This window comes from Myxocyprinus asiaticus, chromosome 35, assembly GCF_019703515.2.
Source record: "Myxocyprinus asiaticus isolate MX2 ecotype Aquarium Trade chromosome 35, UBuf_Myxa_2, whole genome shotgun sequence".
NCBI classification, from domain to species: Eukaryota; Metazoa; Chordata; class Actinopteri; order Cypriniformes; family Catostomidae; genus Myxocyprinus; species Myxocyprinus asiaticus.
In genome coordinates this window covers 39,681,940-39,705,965 of record NC_059378.1, presented here as the reverse complement: position 1 = coordinate 39,705,965, position 24,026 = coordinate 39,681,940, and the positions used below count along the sequence as shown (strand labels likewise).

The 24,026-nt window shown below is 36.2% G+C and overlaps 2 protein-coding genes across 3 annotated transcripts in view; both read right to left on the bottom strand.

Annotated features, from left to right (window-relative positions):
* LOC127426408 (homeobox expressed in ES cells 1-A-like) overlaps positions 1–2,721 on the bottom strand; it is a 6,770-nt gene extending 4,049 nt beyond the window's left edge. The window contains exons 1-2 of the mRNA XM_051673191.1: positions 2,710–2,721; positions 1,299–1,473 (exon numbers count right to left, since the gene is read on the bottom strand). Coding sequence (XP_051529151.1) covers positions 1,299–1,473; positions 2,710–2,721 — 187 coding nt within the window. The remainder of the gene's footprint in view (positions 1–1,298; positions 1,474–2,709) is intronic.
* On the bottom strand, positions 2,291–24,026 carry LOC127426026 (DCC-interacting protein 13-alpha-like). 2 transcript variants are annotated; one of them, XM_051672472.1, is made up of 22 exons: positions 23,856–24,026; positions 22,804–22,902; positions 22,271–22,330; positions 22,039–22,110; positions 21,854–21,941; positions 19,527–19,568; positions 19,336–19,394; positions 18,225–18,371; positions 15,561–15,643; positions 14,990–15,148; positions 14,194–14,382; positions 13,373–13,415; positions 13,214–13,270; positions 13,023–13,114; positions 9,509–9,688; positions 9,341–9,393; positions 7,558–7,732; positions 7,403–7,439; positions 7,127–7,273; positions 6,984–7,034; positions 6,324–6,413; positions 2,291–4,377 (listed from the first exon to the last, which is right to left on the bottom strand). In XM_051672472.1, exons 1-22 carry the CDS (start codon positions 23,907–23,909, stop codon positions 4,228–4,230), a joined length of 2,127 nt encoding a protein of 708 aa, XP_051528432.1. In that variant the 5' UTR covers positions 23,910–24,026; the 3' UTR covers positions 2,291–4,227. The 2 variants fall into 2 exon arrangements, with proteins under 2 accessions (XP_051528432.1, XP_051528433.1); XM_051672473.1 differs by having other exon boundaries at positions 9,341–9,390.

The window sequence follows — 24,026 nt, the reverse complement described above, 5'->3', positions numbered from 1 at the left end:
TGCTAAAAAAAATGTACGCTCCAAAAAGCACATAAAGGCAGCATAAAAGTAATCCATAAGACTCCAGTGGTTAAATCCATATTTTCAGAAGTGATATGATAGGTGTGGGTGAGAAACAGATCGATATTTAGGTCCTTTTTTTTTTTTTTTTTACTATAATTTCTTCTCCTTGCCCAGTAGGGGGCGTTTTCATGAAGAATGTGAATCACCAAAAAACACAAGAAGAAGAATGTGAAAGTTAAAGTGGAGATTGACTGGTCAGGGAAGAGAATGTATAGTATAAATTGACTAAAATATTGATCATTTTCTCACCCACACCTATCAAATCGCTTCTGAAGATATTGATTTAACCACTGGAGTCTTATGGATTACTTTTATGTGGACCTATGTGATTTTGGAAGCTTCAAAATGTTGGCACCCATTCACTTGCATTGCATGGACCTACAGAGCTGAAAAATTCTTCTAAAAATGTTCCTTTGTGTTCAGCAGAAGAAAGAAAGTCATACATATTGCATAGCATGAGGATGAGTAAATGATGAGAGATTTTTCCTTTTTGGGTGAACTATCCTTTAAGGAGACAGTAGCACGAAAATTGCTGCATTACAAAGCTTCAATTGCATCAGAAAAGTACTACTATCTACAACAGAGATTAGAGTGTAGCACGATTTGTTTTTTTCAATAATCAATAGCCTATAAATATATTTGTACAATATTTTTATTTTAAAATAGCCAATACAAAAAGTGCAAAAAATACATCTGATGAAAACAGGCCTTGTATTCAAATCACAGTGATATAACTGGCCTATTAACAATATATTTTCCTATTTTGGGCCAATTTAGGGTATTAAAAATGAAATGGCGTTGGGAAGTCGATTCATGTAGGCAAATCGGTTCGTTCAAACGAATCGGTTCAGTAAACCGAGTCATTGCTTGCAAAATATTCCTAGATGTTTCATTTTTGTTATAAAACGGATTTTTAGTACTGAATCCTCAATCATCAGTAGCCTATAAATATAGGCTACAATATTTGCACAAAAATCAACAGCCTAATAAAAAGTGCAAAAACATTTATAAATAGGTTATATTAGCAATATCCGTTTTTGTTTTTGTTTTTTGTTGTTTTTTTGGCCATTTTAGTATATCAAAAAATAATCATGTGAGTGAGTCAGTTCATTTGGAAACAACAACAACAACAAAAACTTCCGGAAAACAAATTACTAAATAAAACTCATTGAAAAAATAATAAAGAAAAAAAGAAAATAAAAAGTATAGGCTGTATATAATATAGGTGCGTTTACCTGTCCACGGTCGGTAAGGTGCTAAAAGGACGGTTCTCTGATCAGGTCTGTCCAGTCCCAGGATGCTGTCGATGGTGAACACGGACTGTCGCGGCATCGGGCTGTTCTGGTGCGTGCTGACGGCGAGAGAGGACATTTGGAGAGCTGTGCCAAGTGTCTTCCCTTCTGGATGGACCTTCAATGGTTTGAGGTGAAAGCTGAAGTCTTGCTTTATAACTCCAGACTCAGTGTCCCCAAAAAAACGTCACCAATTAAACACTGAGTCTGAATATTTTACATGTGAATCGCCGGTAATTTAGTGTCCAAATGAGGCGTTCCGAACTGGAGACACAGAATCCCTTAAATCTGCTATTGAAAAGAACACAACAGGGCTGACGTGCCATTATTTTTACCCACCAGGTAGAAAATTAGGCCCCATTCCCAATCCCAGGAATTATCTTATTCTTATTTCCTTCTGCAGCATCCACAGCATTATGAGAAAGCAGTCAACTAGTGCCTAATCGTATTTACTTTATTTTCTACCACACGAGTTTAAAAGAATAATAAAGGCTAATGCTGTTTAAACTAATCCTGCTGAATATTCCCAGCCTTCTCTCTTGACAAGCATGGAGAAAGATGAGCACAGACAATAGCCGCTTGGCAATTTGCTGGAAGCAGCATGTAATAATTGTCTCATTCAATGGCGAATTGATCGCTTTTGGTTGCTTGGCTGCTTTTAATAAATGAGTTGCTTGTTAATTTGTCTTGGGCTCACGGAGTGCATTGACAACACGAGTGCAGCCCCTGTGGCTTCATTGTTTTCTAAAAAATACCAATTAGACTTGTTTAAATGCAAACCAAATGAAAGCCAATTAGAAATGAATATCAAATCACTTAACCAACAATACAAGTTAAACTTTTTCCCCAAAGATTATCCAAATGTGCCAAAGTTTGGAACATGGGACCATTTGGTTGGAAAAAACAACAACAGATGTTTAATTAATAATGTTTATTCTTAACACTGTAATTAACACCCCTAGAAAAAAAAAAAAGACTGCGCAGGTCTGTATATCCACATTGAAAATCTAGTTTTTCTTTCATTTAAACCTGGAAATAAAAAAGTTATAGGATTTTGAAATATTTTTCAAGTTATGAAGTTCAGTGAAGAGCAATTAATCAATTATTTTGTATTTAACTTTTCACTGAAATTATGCCTGTAATATAAACAGTTGTTTTAGAAAAATGCAAACAGAAGCATTTTCACTAAAGGTCTCAGACGTCTGAATATGTACTGTATATACAAGACAAACAGTGTATAAATTCTTTAACAAAAATGTATTGTAAAGAATATTTAGCATATGTATCCTCTGATATTTCTGCTAGACTACCACATAAAAGAGGACCAACTCATTTAAAACAGATTTTTAAATACCATAATCTTCATTTAACCCAAAATCATGAATGGACATTGTAGAAAGTACCTGTGGCAGTCATCAATATACACTCACTGAACACTTTATAAGGAACACCTGTACACCTACTTATCCATGTGATTATCTAATCAGCCAATCTGGCAGTAGTGCAGTGCATAAAATCATGCAGATACAGGTCAGGAGCTTCAGTTAACGTTCACATCAACCATCAGAATGGGGAAAATTTTTATTTTAGGTGGCCAGACTGACAGAAAGGCTACAGTAACTCAGGTAACCACTCTGTACAATTGCAGTGAGCAGAATAGCATCGAAGAATGCACAACGTGTCGAACCTTGATGTGAAAGTGCTACAACAGCAGAAGACCACGTCGGACACATTATTAGGACCATAGTGTTCCTGATAAAGTGCTCAGTGAGTGTATATGGGTTATGAAAATGAAAATAAAAAAAATCACAGTACATTTAGTGTTTAAAGTCATATGTTTGTATGATATTAGCATGAAATCAACAATTTGTCTTAGTGTTTTAAATTCATATTATGAAACATAATTTGCGACTGGTTATTAAAAGAATAAAACTGAACCACATAACCGTAACTGCAACAACAAAATTTCAAAACCCTGCGTAACATCTCACGAAACCTATCAACAACTTCTCAAAATCAAAAGGAAAATATATTTTGCATTAAAAAATTGCAATTTTTTTTTTTGGGATATGTGAATCTAATCCCCAACAGTTTTCATTTGTGTAATGCAAAAAAAAATATGATTATCTTATTTAAATGGTAAAATATTGATACATCATAGTGGTGTTTGCTGTACTGCCTGATTTTACTGTATTACAGTAATGAGAATAATCATTGATAGTAAAATTGATAATAATTAGAATAAAAAACAAACTCAAAAGTAAAACATCCGAATGCCCTACGGTAATGAGAATCATGGGGGGAGAACATTTGCTTAACTGACATGAAAATAATTTCACAATGCAAATTTTATAAAGTAAAATATCATTTCTTATTTGTTTCTTTTGATTTCAGGATGAAATATGACGTAGACATGTTCTTGACAGGTTCCATAAGATTCAATCAAATACAATTCACCATTAAAGTGATGTGAACGAAAACACATGCGGTATTAAAACACAACCAGAACTGATTATGAAGCCTGACGTACTGTATTAATAACAAATCTGTTATTCACACGTGCAATTCCATCAAAATAAGGCAACAAATGTCACCTTAAGTCTCTTTAGGTCTTAGTATGTCCTTGTAGTGGATTCATTTTCACACATACATATATAAAAACCCTTTAAAAGTAAATTCAATAACGGAAATTGTAAAAAATACAGGACTCTTACAAATAACACAACTTTTGGGAGGTTTTCCCAAAATGTTCATGTATATTTCAATTAATTTTTTTAATTCATTTAATGTCAGGTTGTGTTCTTTGATCCTGCAGGCAACAGTGAAGAACACTTGAAGAACTAAAGCGCAGGACTTTTGTCACACTGTACTGTCAGGCCTCAGATTCGCCCTTTTTCTGCCCCTCCTCCCCTGCATCGCTGTCCTCTGATTGGCTGTTGCTAAGGACTAAGAACTGTCCGTCAGCAGTGGGTGGGTTGAGCCGGCTCGAGGCAGCTATTAAACGGCTTTGTTCCTCAAGATCCTGTTGATTTGGAGAATACAATTCACTTTTGACACAGAAAATTAGATATACATGGTTAGGGGGAGGGACATTCTCATTCTAGAGAACACTGGATTGGATAAAAATCTGTATAGTGCAGGATGAGCCATCAATATTCTTTTCCTCTGTTTTACCGCAAGAGAAAGACTGTTTATTTTAAATGCATACATCTGCTTAACCTTTTCAACTCTGGAGCATTTTTGGGCTGCCGCCAGCAATTTTTCACGCACACACACACACACACACACAAAAAAATACTTTAATTATTCATAAATAATATTATATATGTTTACAATCTTATGAAGAATATAATTTTTTTCCGCCTAACTTTGTAAGCATGTAATTCTGGTTCTGTTCACCCCGTCTCCCTCTGAATAGTCTTATTTTATTCCACAAGATGGCAGCAAGTACTTTTTTTTTTTTCTCTCTATCACCTTCCATCATAATATACAGATCTGAAATGTAGGTGGCGCTCTAACGCATTTTAGCCCTCACAGAAGTGAAATTTTCAGTTCATGCACCACCCCTATTGTTCTTCGAATATCTCGGCCTCTGAGTGGACTAGAAGCTCAATTTAAGTGTCATTAGAAAGCTGAGATCCTCCCCTTTGTGATGTACTAAAAGCAGATGTAATGTTTTTAACTATTTGGGGCTTACAGCAGCAGTAATCGATGCATAAAAAAGACATTTGTATTTGATGTCTTACAAATGTCGTGATTGTTTTGAAAATCTTTTAAACTGTGGTATTACTGCAACAAAATAAACTGTACTGTCACATTCCTGAGAATGAGAGCTTTCAGTTGATACAGTTGTGCTTAAAAGTTTGCATACCCCGGCAGAAATTGTGAAATTTTGGCATTGATTTTTAAACAACCACACCGTCTTTTTCCAGAGCTGCCTGTATTTCTCCTGAGGTTACCTGTGGGTTTTTCTTTGTTTCCCGAACAATTCTTCTGGCAGTTGTGGCTGAAATCTTTCTTGGTCTACCTGACCTTGGCTTGGTATCAAGAGATCCCCGAATTTTCCACTTCTCAATAAGTGATTGAACAGTACTGACTGGCATTTTCAAGGCTTTGGATATCTTTTTATATCCTTTTCCATCTTTATAAAGTTCCATTACCTTGTTACACAGGTCTTTTGACAGTTCTTTTCTGCTCCCCATGGCTCAGTATCTAGTCTGCTCAGTGCATCCACGTGAGAGCTAACAAACTCATTGACTATTTATACACAGACACTAATTGCAATTTAAAAAGCCACAGGTGTGGGAAATTAACCTTAAATTGCCATTTAAACCTGTGTGTGTCAACTTGTGTATCTGTAACAAGGCCAAACATTCAAGGGTATGTAAACTTTTGATCAGGGCCATTTGGGTGATTTCATTATCATTATGATTTAAAAAGGAGCCAAACAACTATGTGATAATAAATGGCTTCATATGATCACTATCCTTAAATAAAAGACAGTTTTTTTGCATGATCAGTCATATTTTCAAAATCAATGGCAAAATTTCACAATTTCTGCCAGGGTATGCAAACTTTTGAGCACAACTTTATATGATGTGTCTATTTAAGTGCTATTTTAAAGACATTTATATTCATATTAACATTTCTACCACATAACCATTAGGTGGTTCTTATTTGCAACACAGATGTTTTATGGCGTTATTTTTTTATATTTTCAGTAGCATAAATGCAGAAGTGATGGTTATCTATGAAAATTTCAGATTCTAAGCTTTCACACGATCCCACATATGCCTGACTTATGTACACAGCGAACTGAGCATTTTAAACGTAAACTTTTTCCATGATATAGCGCCCCCTTTTGGACCCACAGCGGGTCCACAGAGTTGAACAGGTTAAAGTAAACTTCGTCAACACTAGCATATAGATGTCCTCAAAGCTTTAAAACAACCGTTTCTCCTCTGTCACCTTTTCTATTTGTTTCTGTTTATTTAGTTCCTCCTGTTGTTTCTCCTTGGCTTTGTCCATCTCCCTCTGTTTTCGTGTGGCTTTGCGGTCCTGTCGGAAAACACATTTGCAGATTCTCATTTCAATAATAACCACCAGAGTAGAGGTAGACAGATATATCGGTTTTACAGATTAATCGGTGCCGATAGTTGCTTTTTGGAACTATCGGTTATCAGAAAAAAATCTATGCTGATAGTTGTCGATAGTTTAAAAAAAAAAATAATTTATTCCTCCTTGTACCCCTATGGCTGGCACTGGAGGATTCTACAGTGAGAAAGGCGTAGTTCTACAGTAAAACAGTGGCATCTAGAGATAAAACAATCACTGACACCTCGTGAAGATTTGTTGAATCTAAATCTAAATTGGGATTTTGGTAACAATAAACTACATCTGGGATTTTATTCACTTTGGACGATTGTTATCTCTATGTACTGTATGTGCCCGTCATAGTAAGGAAAGTCTAAGAATTATTTTTAACATTCTATAAATCAATTTGAAAAACTATCAGCCGATTAATCCATTATCTTTCCACCACCTTAGTTATCGGTATCGGTAAAATCCACTATCGGTCGACCTCTACACCAGAGTAATTTGAATAAATGAACAGATCGACCATCTCACCATCTCAGAGTGAAGGGCGATCTGCTTTGCCAAGCCAACACTGTCACAGATCTGAAACAGATTCAAAAGTATCAAAATAAACAAGTTTTCCCGTAGACGCTGAAAAAACATGTCGGTGTAATGGATTATAATAAAAATTGCACCTTCTCTCCATCATTGTTTGACTCAAAGACATAGCAGATGGTTACAGGGTGACCATCGACTCGACGTCCAGCTGTCTGCAGCACGAAACCAAACAAACGTTTGTTCTCTTGGTGAGATGCACACTGCACAACACTGGAGACAGCAAACTGGAAAAACAGACAATCATTGACTTTAGAACAACACAGGGTAAAGTTTAAAATCTAAACACACAATATTAAAATGTATTGGAGAAAGAGTATAAACGTGATTAAACATGCAACATTTTGTGAACGCACCCTTAGTCTTGTGACTTGTGTCTGAGGGTCAATAAGCCTACAAATAAGCAAATAAATTGTTAAAAGAGACACAAATTCATGTAAATCATTATTTAAAACTATGTCGATTTTTATATTTTCATTTTACATTCATACTGTCATCGGTTGTAACTCACTTGAGGCATTCACAGGTGACGAGCAGATGAGACTCAGTCATTCTGAAGATGTTATGGATGGCTCGAGCTGCCAGGATCTGCCTCATGGTCTCGTAGATGATGTCAGCGTTCTCTGTGGTCTTCACCTCCATCGAGCCCAAGAACCGCACGATGAAGAGCTGATGCAGGATTGAGTCTGAGAGAACACAGGAGGTTCAATCGCAAATTTGTCAAAACGAACCCCATTTACTTTTGTAATAAAATGTCTATGTTATTTGTTTTCATGATCTTTGCATCAAAATGCAATCAACTGCCATGCCTCTGAAACCATTTTTCTTTTCTGCTGTCCTAATCGATATGGATGGGGATTTAACTTTTGCCGGTTCTGTTTCCTCTAAACTATTACGGTTATATATGGAAGTAATAAATGCAACTCTTATTGGATTTCCTGCCCTCAACAGCCTGTTACCAAATGATAAGATTATTTCAGATTTATTACAGGGTTGTTAATGGCCCATGCGATACCGATATCTAAAAAGCAGGGTGCCCAATAGGCTGATATAATGCTGATATACAGTATATGATATTACACAATTCAATATGATAATAAATGACATGTACATGAAATTCAAAAGTACCGGCTCATAAGATTAGTGATCAACCAATACGGGCTTTTAATGGCTGATGTGATAATGATATCTAGAGAGCAGGGTGCCCGATAGGCCGATATAATGCAGATACTGTATATATGATATCACACAATTTAATATACTTTTATTCATTCAGACAAACAGGAAAATGTATCCACTGATACTGACAATTTAAAAACAACAAATATAGGCCGATTTATCCGCCTCGGCAATATACTGGTCGACAACTACATTCATTCGGGAATCCAGACTACACTGGTCTCGCTGTGTTTCACGCTGTAGATTCAAAAGAACCGGCTCATAAGAGTAGTGATCAACCAACATGGGCTTTTAATGGCTGATGTAATACCGATATCTTGAGAGCAGGGTGCCCGATAGGCCGATATAATGCCGATAAATATATCACACTATTTAATATGATATGTATATGATATTGGCAAAAATTTTATGAACTTTTACTCATTCGGACAAAAAGGTTAATTTATCGACCGATGGCGATCATTTTTAAAAATCAAATATCAGCAGATTTATCCGCCTTGGCAATATATTGGTCGACAACTACATTAGTTTGGGAATCCCAACTACACTGGTCATGCTGTATGTTTCGCGCAACTGATTCAATAGTGGATTTGCAGTGCCGCTGATTGGTAGCCATGGAAACACTGTCAGAGTATTTTAGCATGGTCTTGCCTCCGCATAGTTCGAGAACAGTTAACGGAACGGAAAGTCATAAAATGATATGGTTCTCATATTATTAAAAAATGGAACCGGTACTGAATAGGAATTAGTTTTCGGTTCTTAAACCTAGTTATCAATAATGTCAGAGTTTCAGCAGAAGGGAAGCTAATCAGTGAAAAATGACTTCAACTTCAGTCGGTTCCTCATACGAAGCTATCGTTTACAGATTTATAGCGCACATTTTGACTTCTTTCATGGTGCTTTTATGGTGTTTTTTTGTCATTTTCGGAGCTTGGCAGCTTTTGTCTCTATGAACTAATGGAAAAGAGAGCAGCGTTAAGACTCTACAAAATGTTTCCTTTTTTGTTTCACAGATAAAAATAACAGCATATGGGTCTATAACAACATCAGGGAGTGTAAAAATTATTCCTTTAAAAAGAGGGACATTCAGAGGGTTTTCTGATGTTTGCACATACCTTCACTTTCTTCAGATTGTGACCCTCCAGACTCTCCAAACGGGTTGGTCCTTCTTTCACCAAAGAAAAAATCAATGCTTTATACCAATGCTTATTAATTCTACAATGACGATCAAGATAATTTTCCTTCTTTTCTATCATTTTACAAGTGCATTTATAAGCACAGACCTGCCCTGACTGGCTCTCTTCGTCTGACTCGCATGTTCCTCGCTGACGGGTAAGATGATGTCAAACTGGATGGGCGTGTCCAGAGCCACCAGCGAATCCAGAGAGAGAGAAGACAGCGCGGGAGACTCGGATCCCACAGAACACTGACTGCCTGATTGCGACGTTTTGGGTCGACCTTGCCTTTAGAGGTGAAGAAGTAAGATAATATTAAGAAAGACCAAAACACTTGTGTTTACAGTAACACACTTACAATGGAAGTATATGGGGCAAGTGTACCGAAGGGTTTGCAAGCAGGAATGTGAAGCTCATATTTTATCTAAAGTGCATTTCTTACTAATTCTTCCATACAAACATTGTGTGTTAAGTGAGTGTTACCAATGCAATTCCTTTGGGCCCCTTTCTGGTATACTTGTGCATATTGTGCAAAAGTTACCAGATGTGCTTGCTTTATATGGTCATGACAAGAGTTGTGATATTGGTTAAAACTAATACCCACTAGCTTCATAAAAAAACATTACGTTTGTAAATTCATCTTAACCTCGTGCAACCCCTCGTCCACCTGCGTGGACATTGCATTTTGGCTTCGTAATATGCAATGCATAATTTAAATGAATTTAAACTGACTGAATACTGTTCACAAGACTCTGGACTGTTAATGGTCCTTTAACTTCTGACGCACCGAGTCACGTGACACAACAGCATGCCGTTGATTTCAAAGAAATCTCTTTAAGTTTTTTCATTGTAACCTGTTTGATTGTAAAGAGTAGCGTCTTTAGTTTCTGCTTTAAAAAATCTGTTAATTTATTGCGTGTCAGCAAGCTGATAAACATGATGTCCACATATGTGGAAATTGGCACCGCATTTCCTCAAAAGTAGAAAAAACATGTTAGTTATTTTGTATAACTCAATTCCACACATCTGTGGGTCATTTCCCTTCATTTTAATATACATTTTGTTATGTTTAATTTTGTTATCACTGTACAATATGATTCTATTCATTAACATTAGTAAATGCATTCATATATTTACTGTGTGTTTTCACATTGAGAATAAATGGGTTCATCCAAAAGCTGAAAAATGTTGCTTTCAGGGGCTTTATATGGAGTTATGAAAATAATGTGCATTTTGAACTGTTCTGACAGACAGCACACTGGAGGTTAATTCACTAAACAGGGAGCAAGGGAGCATCCTATAGCTTTCTATGCAGGTAAGTGCATTCAATCCCCTTAAGGGGGCAATGATAATCAGTACATAGATTCAGAATTTTATAAAGCAACATTTTATTTAAACATGGTTTGCATTGATTTATTGATGCTGGACATTACTTTGAATCAGATTTATTTATTCAGCTTTCCAGAAAATCAGCTGTAATGTCTGTAATGTCTCAGACATGAATAACCAACACTCATGGAAACATAATAAACAATTTTAAGAAAAAACAAATCAGACTTTCTATAGCTTGGCTCCCACTGTCCACATTTGTGGAAATACATTTTTAGGAAAACTATTTGCTCTAAAATATATGTATATATATATGTATTACTTGTTTATCAGGTGCTACTAGTTACAAAACAAAAAGGGAAGCGGAAAATGCACACAACAGTCACACGGAGGTTAATCAATTTTAAATGAAACTTTTATAAAACATTTATTATTATTATATTACTCCTTGTTCTTAAATGATTTAAAGATTGATTTTTAAGTGCCTTTTATTTTTCTTTCTTTTTATTATATCTATGTAAATCACATTGAATTACCACTGTGTATGACACAAGCTATATAAATACATTTACCTATTTTCTGTGTTCATCAACAACATGCCAAAGATGCTACAGTTCTGTGAAAAAGTATTTGCCTTTCTTCTGTTTTTGTGTGTATCTAATTATAAATTGTTTAAAAATTCAAACAGAATGTAACATAAATCAAAGGCAATCTGAGTAAACACAAAATACAGTTTTTAAATGATAGTTATTTATTAAAGCAAAAAAGTTATCCAATACCAACTGAGCCTGTGTGGAAAAAGTGTTTGCCCCCTTAGTTACTAAATCCCCAAATCTAAGAAACTGCATTCATAATGGGGTTCAGCTGGACTAGACACACCCAGGCCTGATTACTGCCAGCCCTGTTCAATCAAATCAATGCAGCATGAAGTTGGCTAAAAGGTTTTACCCAGTAACACTATGACAAGGTTGAAAGAAATTCCAGAAATGATGAGGAATAAGGTGATTGAAATACATCAGTCTGGGAAGGGTTACAGAGATATTTCAAAGGTTCTGAGACTCCAAAGAACTACAGTGAGAGCCATTATCTCCAAATGGAGAAAACTTTCCACAGTAGTGAACCTTCCCAGAAGTCGCTGACCTTCCAGAATTCCTCCAATAGCACAGCAACGACTCATCCAGGAAGTCACAAAAAACCCAAGGACCACATCCAAGGAACTGCAGACCTCTCTCGCATCAATAAAGGACACTGTTCATGATGCCAAAAATGCCATCCATGGAAGAGTGGCAAAAACCACTGCTAACCCAGAAGAACATTAAGGCTCATTTGAATTTTGGCTCATCCTTGATGATCCTCAAACCTTTTGGGAGAATGTTCTGTGGACTGATGTGTCAAAAGTGGAACTGTTTGGAAGACAGGGGTCCCGTTACATCTGGTGTAAATCAAACACAGAGTTCCACAAAAAGAACATCAAACCTACGGTCAAGCATGGTGGTGGTAGTGTGATGGTGTGGGGATGCTTTGCTGCTTCAGGGCCACGGTGATTTCTGCTCTCTACCAGAAAATCCTAAAGGAGAACGTCCGGTCATCAGTCTGAGTTGAAGCTCAGGCGCAACTGGATTATGCAGCAAGACAATGATCCAAAGCATAGGAGTAAGTCCACCTCTGAATGGCTCAAAAGAAGCAAAATTAAAGTTTTGGAGTGGCCTAGTCAAAGTCCTGACTTGAACCCGATTGAGATGCTGTGGCAGGACCTTAAAAGGGCAGTTCATGTTCGAAAACCCTCCAGTGTGGCTGAACTAAAGCAGTTCTGCAAAGAAGAGTGGGCCAAAATTCCACCACAGAGTTGTGAAAGACTGATCTCCAGTTATCAGAAGCGTTTGGCTGCAGTTGTTGCTGCTAAAGGTGGCACAACCAGCTATTAAGTTTAAGGGGTCAGTTTGTTTTTCACATGGGTGATATAGGTGTTGGATAGCTTTTTTGCTTCAATAAATATATATATATATATATATATATATATATATATATATATATATATATATATATATATATATATATATATTTGAAAAGTGTATTTTGTGTTTACTCAGGTCGCCTTTGTTTTATGTTACATCTCGTTTGGAGATCTAAAACAATTTAGTATGAGAAATACACAAAAATCAGGATACTTTTTCACAGCACTGTAGATAGAACTGTTTTTTATTGAAACCTTAACACTCTTTTAAAAGTGTCAAAATCAACTACTGAAGATTATTAAGTATTAGATTAATGTAGACATGCTCTCCAAACTCACGTGTTTGGTCTAAAACTCTCATGTCGCTGTTGAAAGGAGGGTGAAGGTGTCACAGCTTCTAGAGCCGACTGATTCACTCTGGCTGCGATTTCCTGTAGATACAAGAATGATTCTTACTTCACATTTCATGGTTTGCAGAGGTTAAGATCTTCATGTATGATAGTAAAAGTAAAACTAAATTCAGCACTAACTTCAGGGTTCTCGCTGAGGTAAATCCTCTTGGAGATGTTGTTTATTGTTGCAATCCACTAAAATAAATGAAAAACCATGTTCACACCTTTATTATCTGACAATCAATCTTATTAAAATGCCTTTATGAGGCGAATCAGATTAAAAACAGTGTCTTTTACCTCATCACAGTCTTTCCTGCTCTCCGCCTGTAATATCACCACCCTGCAGAACAGAAAAAGATATTTAATGAAAGCAATGACTCAAAATGACACGATGTTATTGGTGAGAGACAATATGGTATTTGTTTACCTGTATATTATATAATGTAATGATCTCTATATAATTTTCATTCCATATTTTGGTAAATAAGAGCACCAAAATATTTGGAAATGGTAACAAAATCAAAAAACAGATAACATTTTTATTGTTATTGTAATCAGATTGCAGTTACTGATTTTCAATAAATTTTTAATTACATTCCTTGAGTTATACCGAGGGTATAGACATTATTTTGAATTCCTTAAATGAATAAACAAAAGCTTTTCTTTGTAAAGTGTTAGTACGGGGTTTAGAAAGTAACTGAAAAGTACGAGTAATTAATAATCTGGAGTGGATTACTTTTGAAGTAAAACTTGAAAAATGGTCACACTTTATATTAGGTGTCTTTAACTACTATGTACTAACATTAAATATATACAAGACTCTGTATTTACTGTGTAACTACATGTTGCTCTGCAAAATTCCCACATTTGCTGCTACTGAGGTTGAGGTACGGGTAGGTTTATGAGTAAGGGTAGGGTTAAGGTTAGGATTAGGGGTTAGAGTTAGGTTTTGGGGTAAGGGTTGGGTTAGGGGTAAAGTTAACAGTGTAACTACAAATGTAATTAAATAAAATTACTTTAAATATAATTACAATGCAACAACATGTATGTACATAATAAGTACATTGTATCAAATGGTTAAGGCCACCTAATATAAAGTGGGTCCTGAAAAATCGTACTTCTTGCCATCAAACGACGTGATTTGAAAGCAGAATCGTCGATCTTCGCAGTCCACCGCCATGACGGAGCAGTTATCGATGTCCATAACGAGACCACCGGCCACGTCACCACGCGATTGGCTCATGAGATTTCCACCCTGCGTGAAAAAGTACTGACGATCCCAGGAAGTCGACACCAGACCTGTTTTACTGGATATTAAATGCACAGGATAATAAGAAATACAGACATCTGCTGATTTGATTTAAAATTAGAGAAAATTACTAGGTATATCTACAGTCGAAAACCTTAAACACACTTGAAAGAAATTGGCTACGGCTTAAATGCTTGAAATTAGTTCAACTGAATTTCTTTGCAAAACTAAAATTGCATACATTGTTTGAGTTGGAGTGATTCTCAAAAAACGAATTGACCCCTTAAACTTAATAGCTGGTTGTGCCACCTTTAGCAGCAACAACTGCAACCAAACACTTCCGATAACTGGAGATCAGTCTTTCACAACTCTGTGGTGGAATTTTGGCCCACTCTTCTTTGCAGAACTGCTTTAGTTCAGCCACACTGGAGGGTTTTCGAACATGAACTGCCCTTTTAAGGTCCTGCCACAGCATCTCAATCGGGTTCAAGTCAGGTTTGATACTACCAAACTAGTATCATGTCAATATATTTAACATTTATCTTTTGTAGCTAAACTTTCAATACTATTATTCTAAAATGTGGGAAATCGTAATAATAAAGAATGAGTATGCGTGTCCACTTTTGACTGGTAGTGTAAATGAAAGTAGTTGAGTGTGTGCTTACTTGCGAGTGTTGAGGTAGGCGGCTTTGCGGGTCAGGTTGCGGTTGACGGGGATTTTGTTCGGGTCAGGGTCGGGCATGTATAGCGGATCACTGACTTGCTCCAGGTCTTGAATTGTTTGCTGCATGGTTTCCACTTCACTGTCCATTTCTCTGCGAACGCTATGACACAAAGAGAAAATTAGGTTGTACTCACAAATACATCCCAATTAATTGATTTATTTTTTTTGTAAACTATAACTATGGTTTGAATTTGGAATGAATACACATCCAAACAAATTGCATTTGTCTTTTATTTTTTCTTAATAAAGTAAGAACTGTCTGAAATGTACTTTCAGTAACAGTTAGCAAATAATTGTCATTCAAATGCCATGCAAAAAAACACCTTATCAACAACAGGAGACCACAAGGGCACACAGAAGTACAAGTTAAACATTACTGAAACAGTATGACACTAGTGTACAATAGTTTACAAAAAACAATACAATACTTATAAGTACCATAAGAAACTTCTATTAAGATATGTAATGTGTCATATGTCGGATGCATTAGTCCAGTATATTGGGAAATTTACTTCTGTACACTGGTTCCAATGTTAGTGAGAAAATCTTCCCATTGCTGCGTCAAATTCTCTGATCCCAGTTTGAAAAAACTGATCTGTTGAAAACAAAGACAACAGAATTGTATAAATAACTATTAAGGTCATGATCTGATGTTATCAGTGGTATAAATTAAATATAAAAGTGTACTTCAGGTTAGAAGCATTAACAAGGTTTTCACCCTATTTTTGACTGTGAATGAATTTCCATGACTTTTCCAATTGTTTGTAATTACAGCATAAGAATTTCCATTAACAATGAACAAAACATTTTAGAACATGTATTAATCTTGGTAAATGTTGATTTGTAAATACATTATTGTTCATTGTTAGTTCATGTTTTAACTATACATTCACATTGCATTAACTACTGTTATGCTGCCTTCACGTGCTATCGGAATTATCGTAACAATACGAGTTTCCCACTCGGAAGTTGCACATGAACAACCCCTCAAGTTGTAATTACAACTGGGAAACTCTGAGATAATTTTGATACCTGAGTTTCCGAGATGGGAGGAGTCTTAAACTTTCAACACAGCGGAGGTGAAAACGGTTTCTGTAGTGAATGACAGGTTTTATTCATTTTTCTAAATACAGCTAATTGTTAGCGCTTATCATTTTTGGTCATATTCATTTATGTATATCAGCAACCATTTGATGAATGTTGCACCTTTTTACACCGTAAAAATAGGTATTTGACCAAAATTCCATTATCGTCAGCAAGCGGAGTCATATTTTTTATGGGGTCAAAATAAAAGTTCCTTGGGAAATATATATGAATGAACATTTTTTAGGACAACAAATCACTTGAACGTGACATACTCGTAAATTCAGAAGTAAGAAGTAGGATAATTCTGATAGCACATGAAGGCAGCATAAATGAATAAAATTTTTAAAGGTGCTGTAAGCAATTTTAGTCGTTCTAGAATTTCCACAAGCTAAGAAGCTGAGCCGTTGGGCCATGCCCCCTTTATCTAAAACCCAGCACTCCAAAGATACCAAATGAGCTTTATTGAGACCGACACGAGCAGAAACGGTTGTCAAAAACAGTAAAAAACAGCAAAATAGCGCCCTCAACGGACAACTGTTGAGCAACATGGCATAAAAATGGCATTAAGCCTCAATAATTCGCAGCAACTCCAATACTATTAGAATGTGAAAAATGATTGACAGGCAGAAAGTGTCAGAGACCGCGGCCCACGGACACATTTTTGTTTACTGTTTACAGAGTCTAGAGCTGTCACAGAGACCAGTGAGATATCTTACAACACTTATTTCAATAATATTTTTCAGGGAATAGTACTTTCCATGAAAAAAAAGAAAATCACTTACAGATAAAAATCTACTATAATGGGGGCCTGGGTAGCTCAGTGGTAAAAGACGATGGCTACCATCCCTGGAGTTCGCTAGTTCGAATCCCAGGGCGTGCCAGGTCTCCTAAGCAATCAAATTGGCCCAGTTGCTAGGGAGGGTAGAGTCACATGGGGTAACCTCCTCGTGATCACTATAATGTAGTTCATTCTCAGTGGGGCGCATGGTGAGTTGAGCACGGATGCCGCAGTGCATGGCGTGAAGCCTCCACACGCGCTATGTCTCCGTGGCAATGCACTCAACAAGCCACGGGATAAGATGCACGGGTTGATGGTCTCAGACGCGGAGGCAACTGAGATTCATCCTCCGCCACTCGGATTGAGGCAAGTCACTACGCGACCACGAGGACTTAAAAAGCGCACTGGGAATTGGGCATTCCAAACTGGATGAAAAAGGAAAAAAATCTACTATAATTTGTTGAAATCAATATTAACCAAGATTAACAAATAAATGCTGCAAAACTTAATTCAAGTTAACTAATATAGTTAAATAATTTTACTACATACAACCTTATTGTAAAGTATAAAATATTATATATATATATATATATATATATATATATATATATATATATATACAAAATTATCTTTGTGTGGAGGCCTTTCTTAGTAAAAATTGATATACGATTAATTGCGAATAATTAATAATTAATTAATCATTTAAAAATGTTAATCCATTTACTGTATATACTATACAGTATATTTTATATCAGAATTTCCGCTAAGAAATTTTGGTCCCGGCCAACGTCTCCAGGAATTATAAAGTTTGCCGGAAAAATGCAGTCCCATTATTTCGGTGTTTATTTTATGCTGTAAGCGCGATGAACTGTGCATAATAATGCGATATAGGCTAATAATGGCACAGTCAAGTCAAATGAACGATAAACTGTTTGTTATAGCTGCTTTTTCATAAAAAATTTATAAAGCACCTGTCATGGATTTAGCGTCGAATTCAAAGAAAACATTTAACAATGGGGGCAAAACAAAACAACTAAAAGGCATCAACTAAAGGAGTTGCTGACGCATCATGTTAATATTTTCAGCGGACATTATGTCCAACAATGTTTGAATTTGTTGGACATTAGTAGATTTTAATGGTCAAAAACCGGTAATTACCGGCTAACGGAAACCCTGCTGCATTTATACAGTATATAAAGACTTATTCTAATGTTTTATTAACGCCGATGACTTTTCAAGGACTGTAAATCACAATTCTAAATCTCCGTAATATTTCCAGGTTTTCCATGACAGTAGGGCTCCTGAAAAATACCTGTGCCTGCATGTATCCAAGTAACGGCTCCAACAGCGCAATCTTCTTCTTATACTGGAGTGTGTTCAGGGAAGTGAAGTAGTGCATCATGGTCTGGTGTTGTTTTTTCCTGGAGGTGTAAACATCTTCCATCACTTCAGTCTTTACCTGCAGTGGACATATTATTTAAAGTCATTATATGTCTTATTCAACATCGGTGCGTGGTGATTTAGTTCAGATAACTACAATATTAATCTACGATATGTTTTCCTTAAAGAGTAAATGATGCCGGGGGCCTGGGTATCTCAGCGAGTACTGACGTTGACTACCACGCCTGGAGTCGCGAGTTCGAATCCAGGGCGTGCTGAGTGACTCCAGCCAGGTCTCCTAAGCAATCAAATTGGCCCGGTTGCTAGGGAGGGTAGAGTCACATGGGGTAACCTCCTCATGGTCGCGATTAGTTGTTCTCGCTCTCAATGGGGCACGTGGTAAGTTGTGCATGGATCGCGGTGAGTAGCATGAGCCTCCACATGCTATGAGTCTCCGCAGCGTCATGCACAACGAGTCACGTGATAAGATGCGCGGATTGACTATCTCAGAAGCGGAGGCAACTGGGACTTGTCCTCCGCCATCTGGATTGAGGTGAGTAACCGCGCCACCACGAGGATCTATTAAGTAGTGGGAATCGGGTATTCCAAACTGGGGAGAAAAGGGGATAAAACAAATAAATAAAAATAAAAAAATCTTTTTTAAAAAGAGTAAATGATGCCTGACCTAAATTAATTCAACTAAATTGTGCAGGTGTATGATCCATAATAAGCAAATTCTTATTACTAGAAGTCTGTTTTTTTTTTTTCTCTTTTTCTAAAAAATGACATATGATATCATCTGCCAATCCTATCTGAGTAACAGATGCTTGTCTAAATATTCAGGCCAACTCACAGTGCGTGTTTAATTAAATGAAGAAAGCAAGCACAGCACATATCTGAGCAATGGCAGAATTTTGGCAATAAAAAGACACACATTAGACTTTTTATCTCTCCGTAACAGGGCTGTGAAGCAACATGCAAACCAACTGCTCTTCTTTCAGCTGTCAATCAAACAACATGTAAAAACTCAAAAAACATCACACCTTCTCATTTTCCTTCCGTTTAGACAGACGACTATATCTGCTGATGGCCACGTCATGATCTGAAATGAAATTAATTTAAAAGTGAACATAATGAAGTGGCTATTTCTGCTGTACTATTATATGTTACAGTAATCATGTAAAATTTGTGTTATCTGGTCAAAAAATTTAAAATAATAATAACTGGTGCTCACCATCACTTGCAATCTGAAACACTTCCTTCAGGGTGAGAATTTCTACATAACATAAAAGATAGTAATCACAATTAGTAAAAGAAAAGAAATATGGGCAATGAAAGTGTTATGTAAGGTAGAACTGTCAGTCAGTCACTGTCAGAAATTAAATCATGAAAGCCTATGTAGGTTGCCTGGGACAATGGTCAATTATACAGTTTAGCATTCATTGGGCCTTATTCATCAAACACATCCAGAAAGTCTTAATCTAACCCCACTGTGAGTTTACACTTAGATGTGGGAGCTGCACACCATGGTCAGGTTTGACTGTGACAATATTGTGGCATCATTGCAAAATCTCACCCTTCAACACAAGGGGTTTAAGTGCTACAATTTTCAAATAATTCACTTTTATGATGGCTTTTAGAGATCAGCCAATGCATGAAGCGCTGAAGCATCTACTGGCCACAGTTGTCATTTCATGTAATTGTTATTTTTCTTCCAGCAGATGTCACCAAAGACCCCCAGTGCATGACATTCTTTTATGTTTTGACAATCTTTCAATTTACTGAAATGAAGCTTTTTATTGAAATTAAAGTAACATAAAATGTGCTTATTTTATATGAACATGAATGGAGTAATTGAGTAATATAGAGGTAAATAATGTCAAAAATACCATAAAATCCTAAAAGAAATGCATAAATGTAGTGTTTTTACTTTAGTGAAGATAGTGTTATTACATTCTTAAAAGAAAAATTGAGGGGTCCACATTTGATGTAACAGATGGAACGGGGTTCTCTATTGATAAGTGTACAATAGTTAATCACATATATCAATATTTACAGAAATAAGCCATCAAATAAAGAAAATGCAATATATACAGTAATCAAACAATTCTAAATATAATATATATAATAAATATAATAATTCAGATAATTCAAAGACAATCCATTATTAGTGGTGCTTGTGTAGCAAGGCATCAGTATTATTATCTCAAATACATATTATTATTCTTCCGGACAAAAGTTTGGCACCTAACTCGTCCCGAGTTGAATGAGGTGTCAAACCGACCAGCTTATTGAGGAGAGGTGTGCTATGACTTTTCTAAGTTATCAGGGGTATGATGTACCCCTGGGGGGCAAAAAACTACCCCAAAAAATCCCATTGACTTGACATTGGCAAGACATTTTTCGGATCATATCTTCGGGTCAGAAAGTCGTAGAGACTTCAGGGTTAGCTTGTTTTACTCGGGTTAGCAAGCAGTCTTCAAGTTTCCCCTTGGAAACTACTTAGCCACACCCTAGCAACCAACCCCACTGACTTCCATTCAAAATGATTTAGAGGGATATCTCCATATCTGTATCTCATAGAGACTTCATTGTTGGCTCATTTGACTCAGGCCAGCAAGCAGCCTTGTTAGTATCACCCTGGCAACTGCCTAGCAACCAAATGAGCTCACCCTAGCAAACAAGTAGCAAAACACATATCTCTGCACCAGAACATCGTAGATACTTCCGGATTGGCTCATTTGACTTGAGATAGAAAGCAGCCTTTTTATGATTACGCTGGCAACTGCCTAGCAACCAGATGGAACACCCTAGCAACCGTGAAACACCACCAATATCTCTGCACCAGAACATCCTACCGTCATTGTGGTGACGAATTTTGCCACGGCAAGCACCACTCACATTTACTTCAGTAAATATACTATCTAGTTGTATACATTGTTTAGTTTACTTTCATATAAGTGAACATAAGCCAGTGAACATTGGCCTATAGTCCACAGCAATCCCTTTTACAATTGAGTTTGTCAATCTGTCCGAGGTTGACTTTGCTGAGGATGCATTAGTCTGTACACATGTCAGATGGTGGCTTTTGTAGTGTCTGACTGTGCTTGCATTGCATTTCACTGGTTTTCAATGTCTCTAGCCATAAACACCACATTTTTAGGACGCTGTATCAAGTTAATTTTAGTTTTAAACTTTAAAAAACACATCCCAAGACCCCTGCAAGACAGCAAGCTGTCGGTTGGCTGACTGCCCCCTGCTGACTGTGACTCAAAGAAATATGACGTTTTATGGCTACTTCAAGCCTGAATTGCTCCGTTGGTAGGACAATGACTTATTATGGAATTTACGTACAGTCACGGCCAAGATTAATTGCATGAATTGGTTTACATTTTTTTGCATTGAATTAATGCATTTAATAAACAGCCTTGAAATATATTTTACCACAGAACTGACCAATCACAATCAAGTCTTCCAGAGAGCCGTGTAACAATAAAAACATTATGAACATTATTACAAAAATCTGAAAACTCTCCCCTATAATGCACCGCAGTGTCGTACCTTTCAAGTCTCTCTCTTTAAACTGCGTTATGGGAAACATCATGGCATCTGCGAGCTGAGTGGAGAGAACGGCGTGGCAGGAGCTGAGCTGAAAACATACAGCAGTAAAAGCTAATTAAACACCACTAAACAAGCCAGTAGTCCCACATGAAGTGAATTAATCATTAGAGTGATGTCGTTCTGACCTCGTCAATGACTTTGGCAAATTGCTGCAGAGTTGAGCTCATGACCTCATCGTCGCCCCCTAGAGGAAAACGCTGCAAATAATAGAGAATTACTTTATTAGTGTCATAAACATGAGCTTATGACATCAATGAAACTGTAACAGGACAGAGCTCCATATATGGGCAGAATCAACATATAGAACATCAGAACGGTGAGACAATACACATGAAACAATCAAAATGCAGAAATCACCTGTTTCTCATAGTCCTTCAGTAACTTAGAGGTCAAATGAGTGGCGGCGCTCAATTCATTCTGAAATGAGAAACAATAAAAGAACAACTTCAGCTCAAAATTAATATTATAGAATTGTTATATTGCTTAGAAAGTTATAAAGTAAAGACCATTATGTTTTGCATTGTGAGATTATTTTAATCATATTGTCACACACACATATATATATATATGTAAAAAAAACAATTTTACATAACAGTGATGAGAATTGGGAGAGAAAGTGCTTAGTTGTCATGAAAATAATCTATGCAAAACATTGTAATAGTCCTAACAATTTGCTTAATTTTATTTACATAAACATATTATACAATTTCAGGTATCTTTCTTTTGATTTTAGGGTAAAATATGTCCTGGACACCTTGAAACATTTTGTGTGATTCGTCCGTAAGTTATCAAAAAAACCTTCAACAACACTTATGTGAATATTTCATGTACATCAGGCAGAGCTGAAGGAGTTTGAATGTTAATCAATGTAAACTCTGGGCTGTTCTCACCTGAGCGTCATAAATTCTCTGCATGGCTTTAAAGAGCTTACTGAAATACCCGGATATCGCTGCTGCATCTTCCTCAAACACACCGAGAAGAGAGCGCGTCTACAAAAACAAACATGAATGTAAATCAGCAGGTGTACTTGTCAACCTTTCAAGGGGTTTTACAGCACAAGTATTGCATATGTATGAATAAATAAAATAAAAAAAACTATTTTGAGTCAAACTCAAGCTGTCAAACCCTCATTAACACTTGAATAATCACCCTCTATAACTAAAAAACATGAGACATCAGTCATTTATCTAAACAGTGTAAAACTCATGTTAAACTTGATCTGTAAAGCAAATTTTTTCAAAAATTATTTACAAAATGTTATACAAAAGTCATACGGGGTGCCATTCAAATGTCCACTTCCCTTTTTCTGAATTCACAACCATTTATTTTAATTACAATTTACATGATAAGAATAGAAATGTAAGTGAAATGTTAAAATATGTGAAAAAATGTACATGAATTTCAGAATCTTCTACAGAAGTTTGTGTGAAAACAGAGAAGTTGTGATAATCAGTAAGACATAAGAAAATAAAATCAATGAATTAAGTGAATTTTGGCGTCAACATTCATTACAATTTAATTACCAAATTAAGCTGGATTAGTAAACCCACCCAATGCAAATATGACTTTAATTCACTCTTATTCATAATTACCTTATACACAGTTTCATCTTAAGTAAATAAACACAATGTAGGCCGACTCTCTCTAGAAAACAATGCAATTTCCTTACATATCTGTGATATGATTTGTGATTCATCTATGTGTTTGTAATTACTTATGTTGTCAAATCCACCACCAATAACAGCAAAGCTAAACAGCAGAAAATCAACCATTAAATATTCAAAAATATTCAAATCATGACATCATTAAAACATACAAACGACAGAAATGTATGATCTGCTTAGCTTTACAGAATAAGCTGCAACAGCCACTTTATGCTTATTATTACATTATTATACGCATTTAATCGTGTTAGCTTGCTGGCTAAATGATGATTATTTACCTGCGGACTGTCTTCTAGAGTCTCTTCTATCGGTAATTTCTCGATTCCCGGCATGACTGCAGTTTTTACAGCGAACACAACAATTATCGATATATTTATTCACAATTAAAGTTACAATGTTGCTGTACGCTTTATTCCCGACAAATCAACACCCACTTGGATCCGCCCACA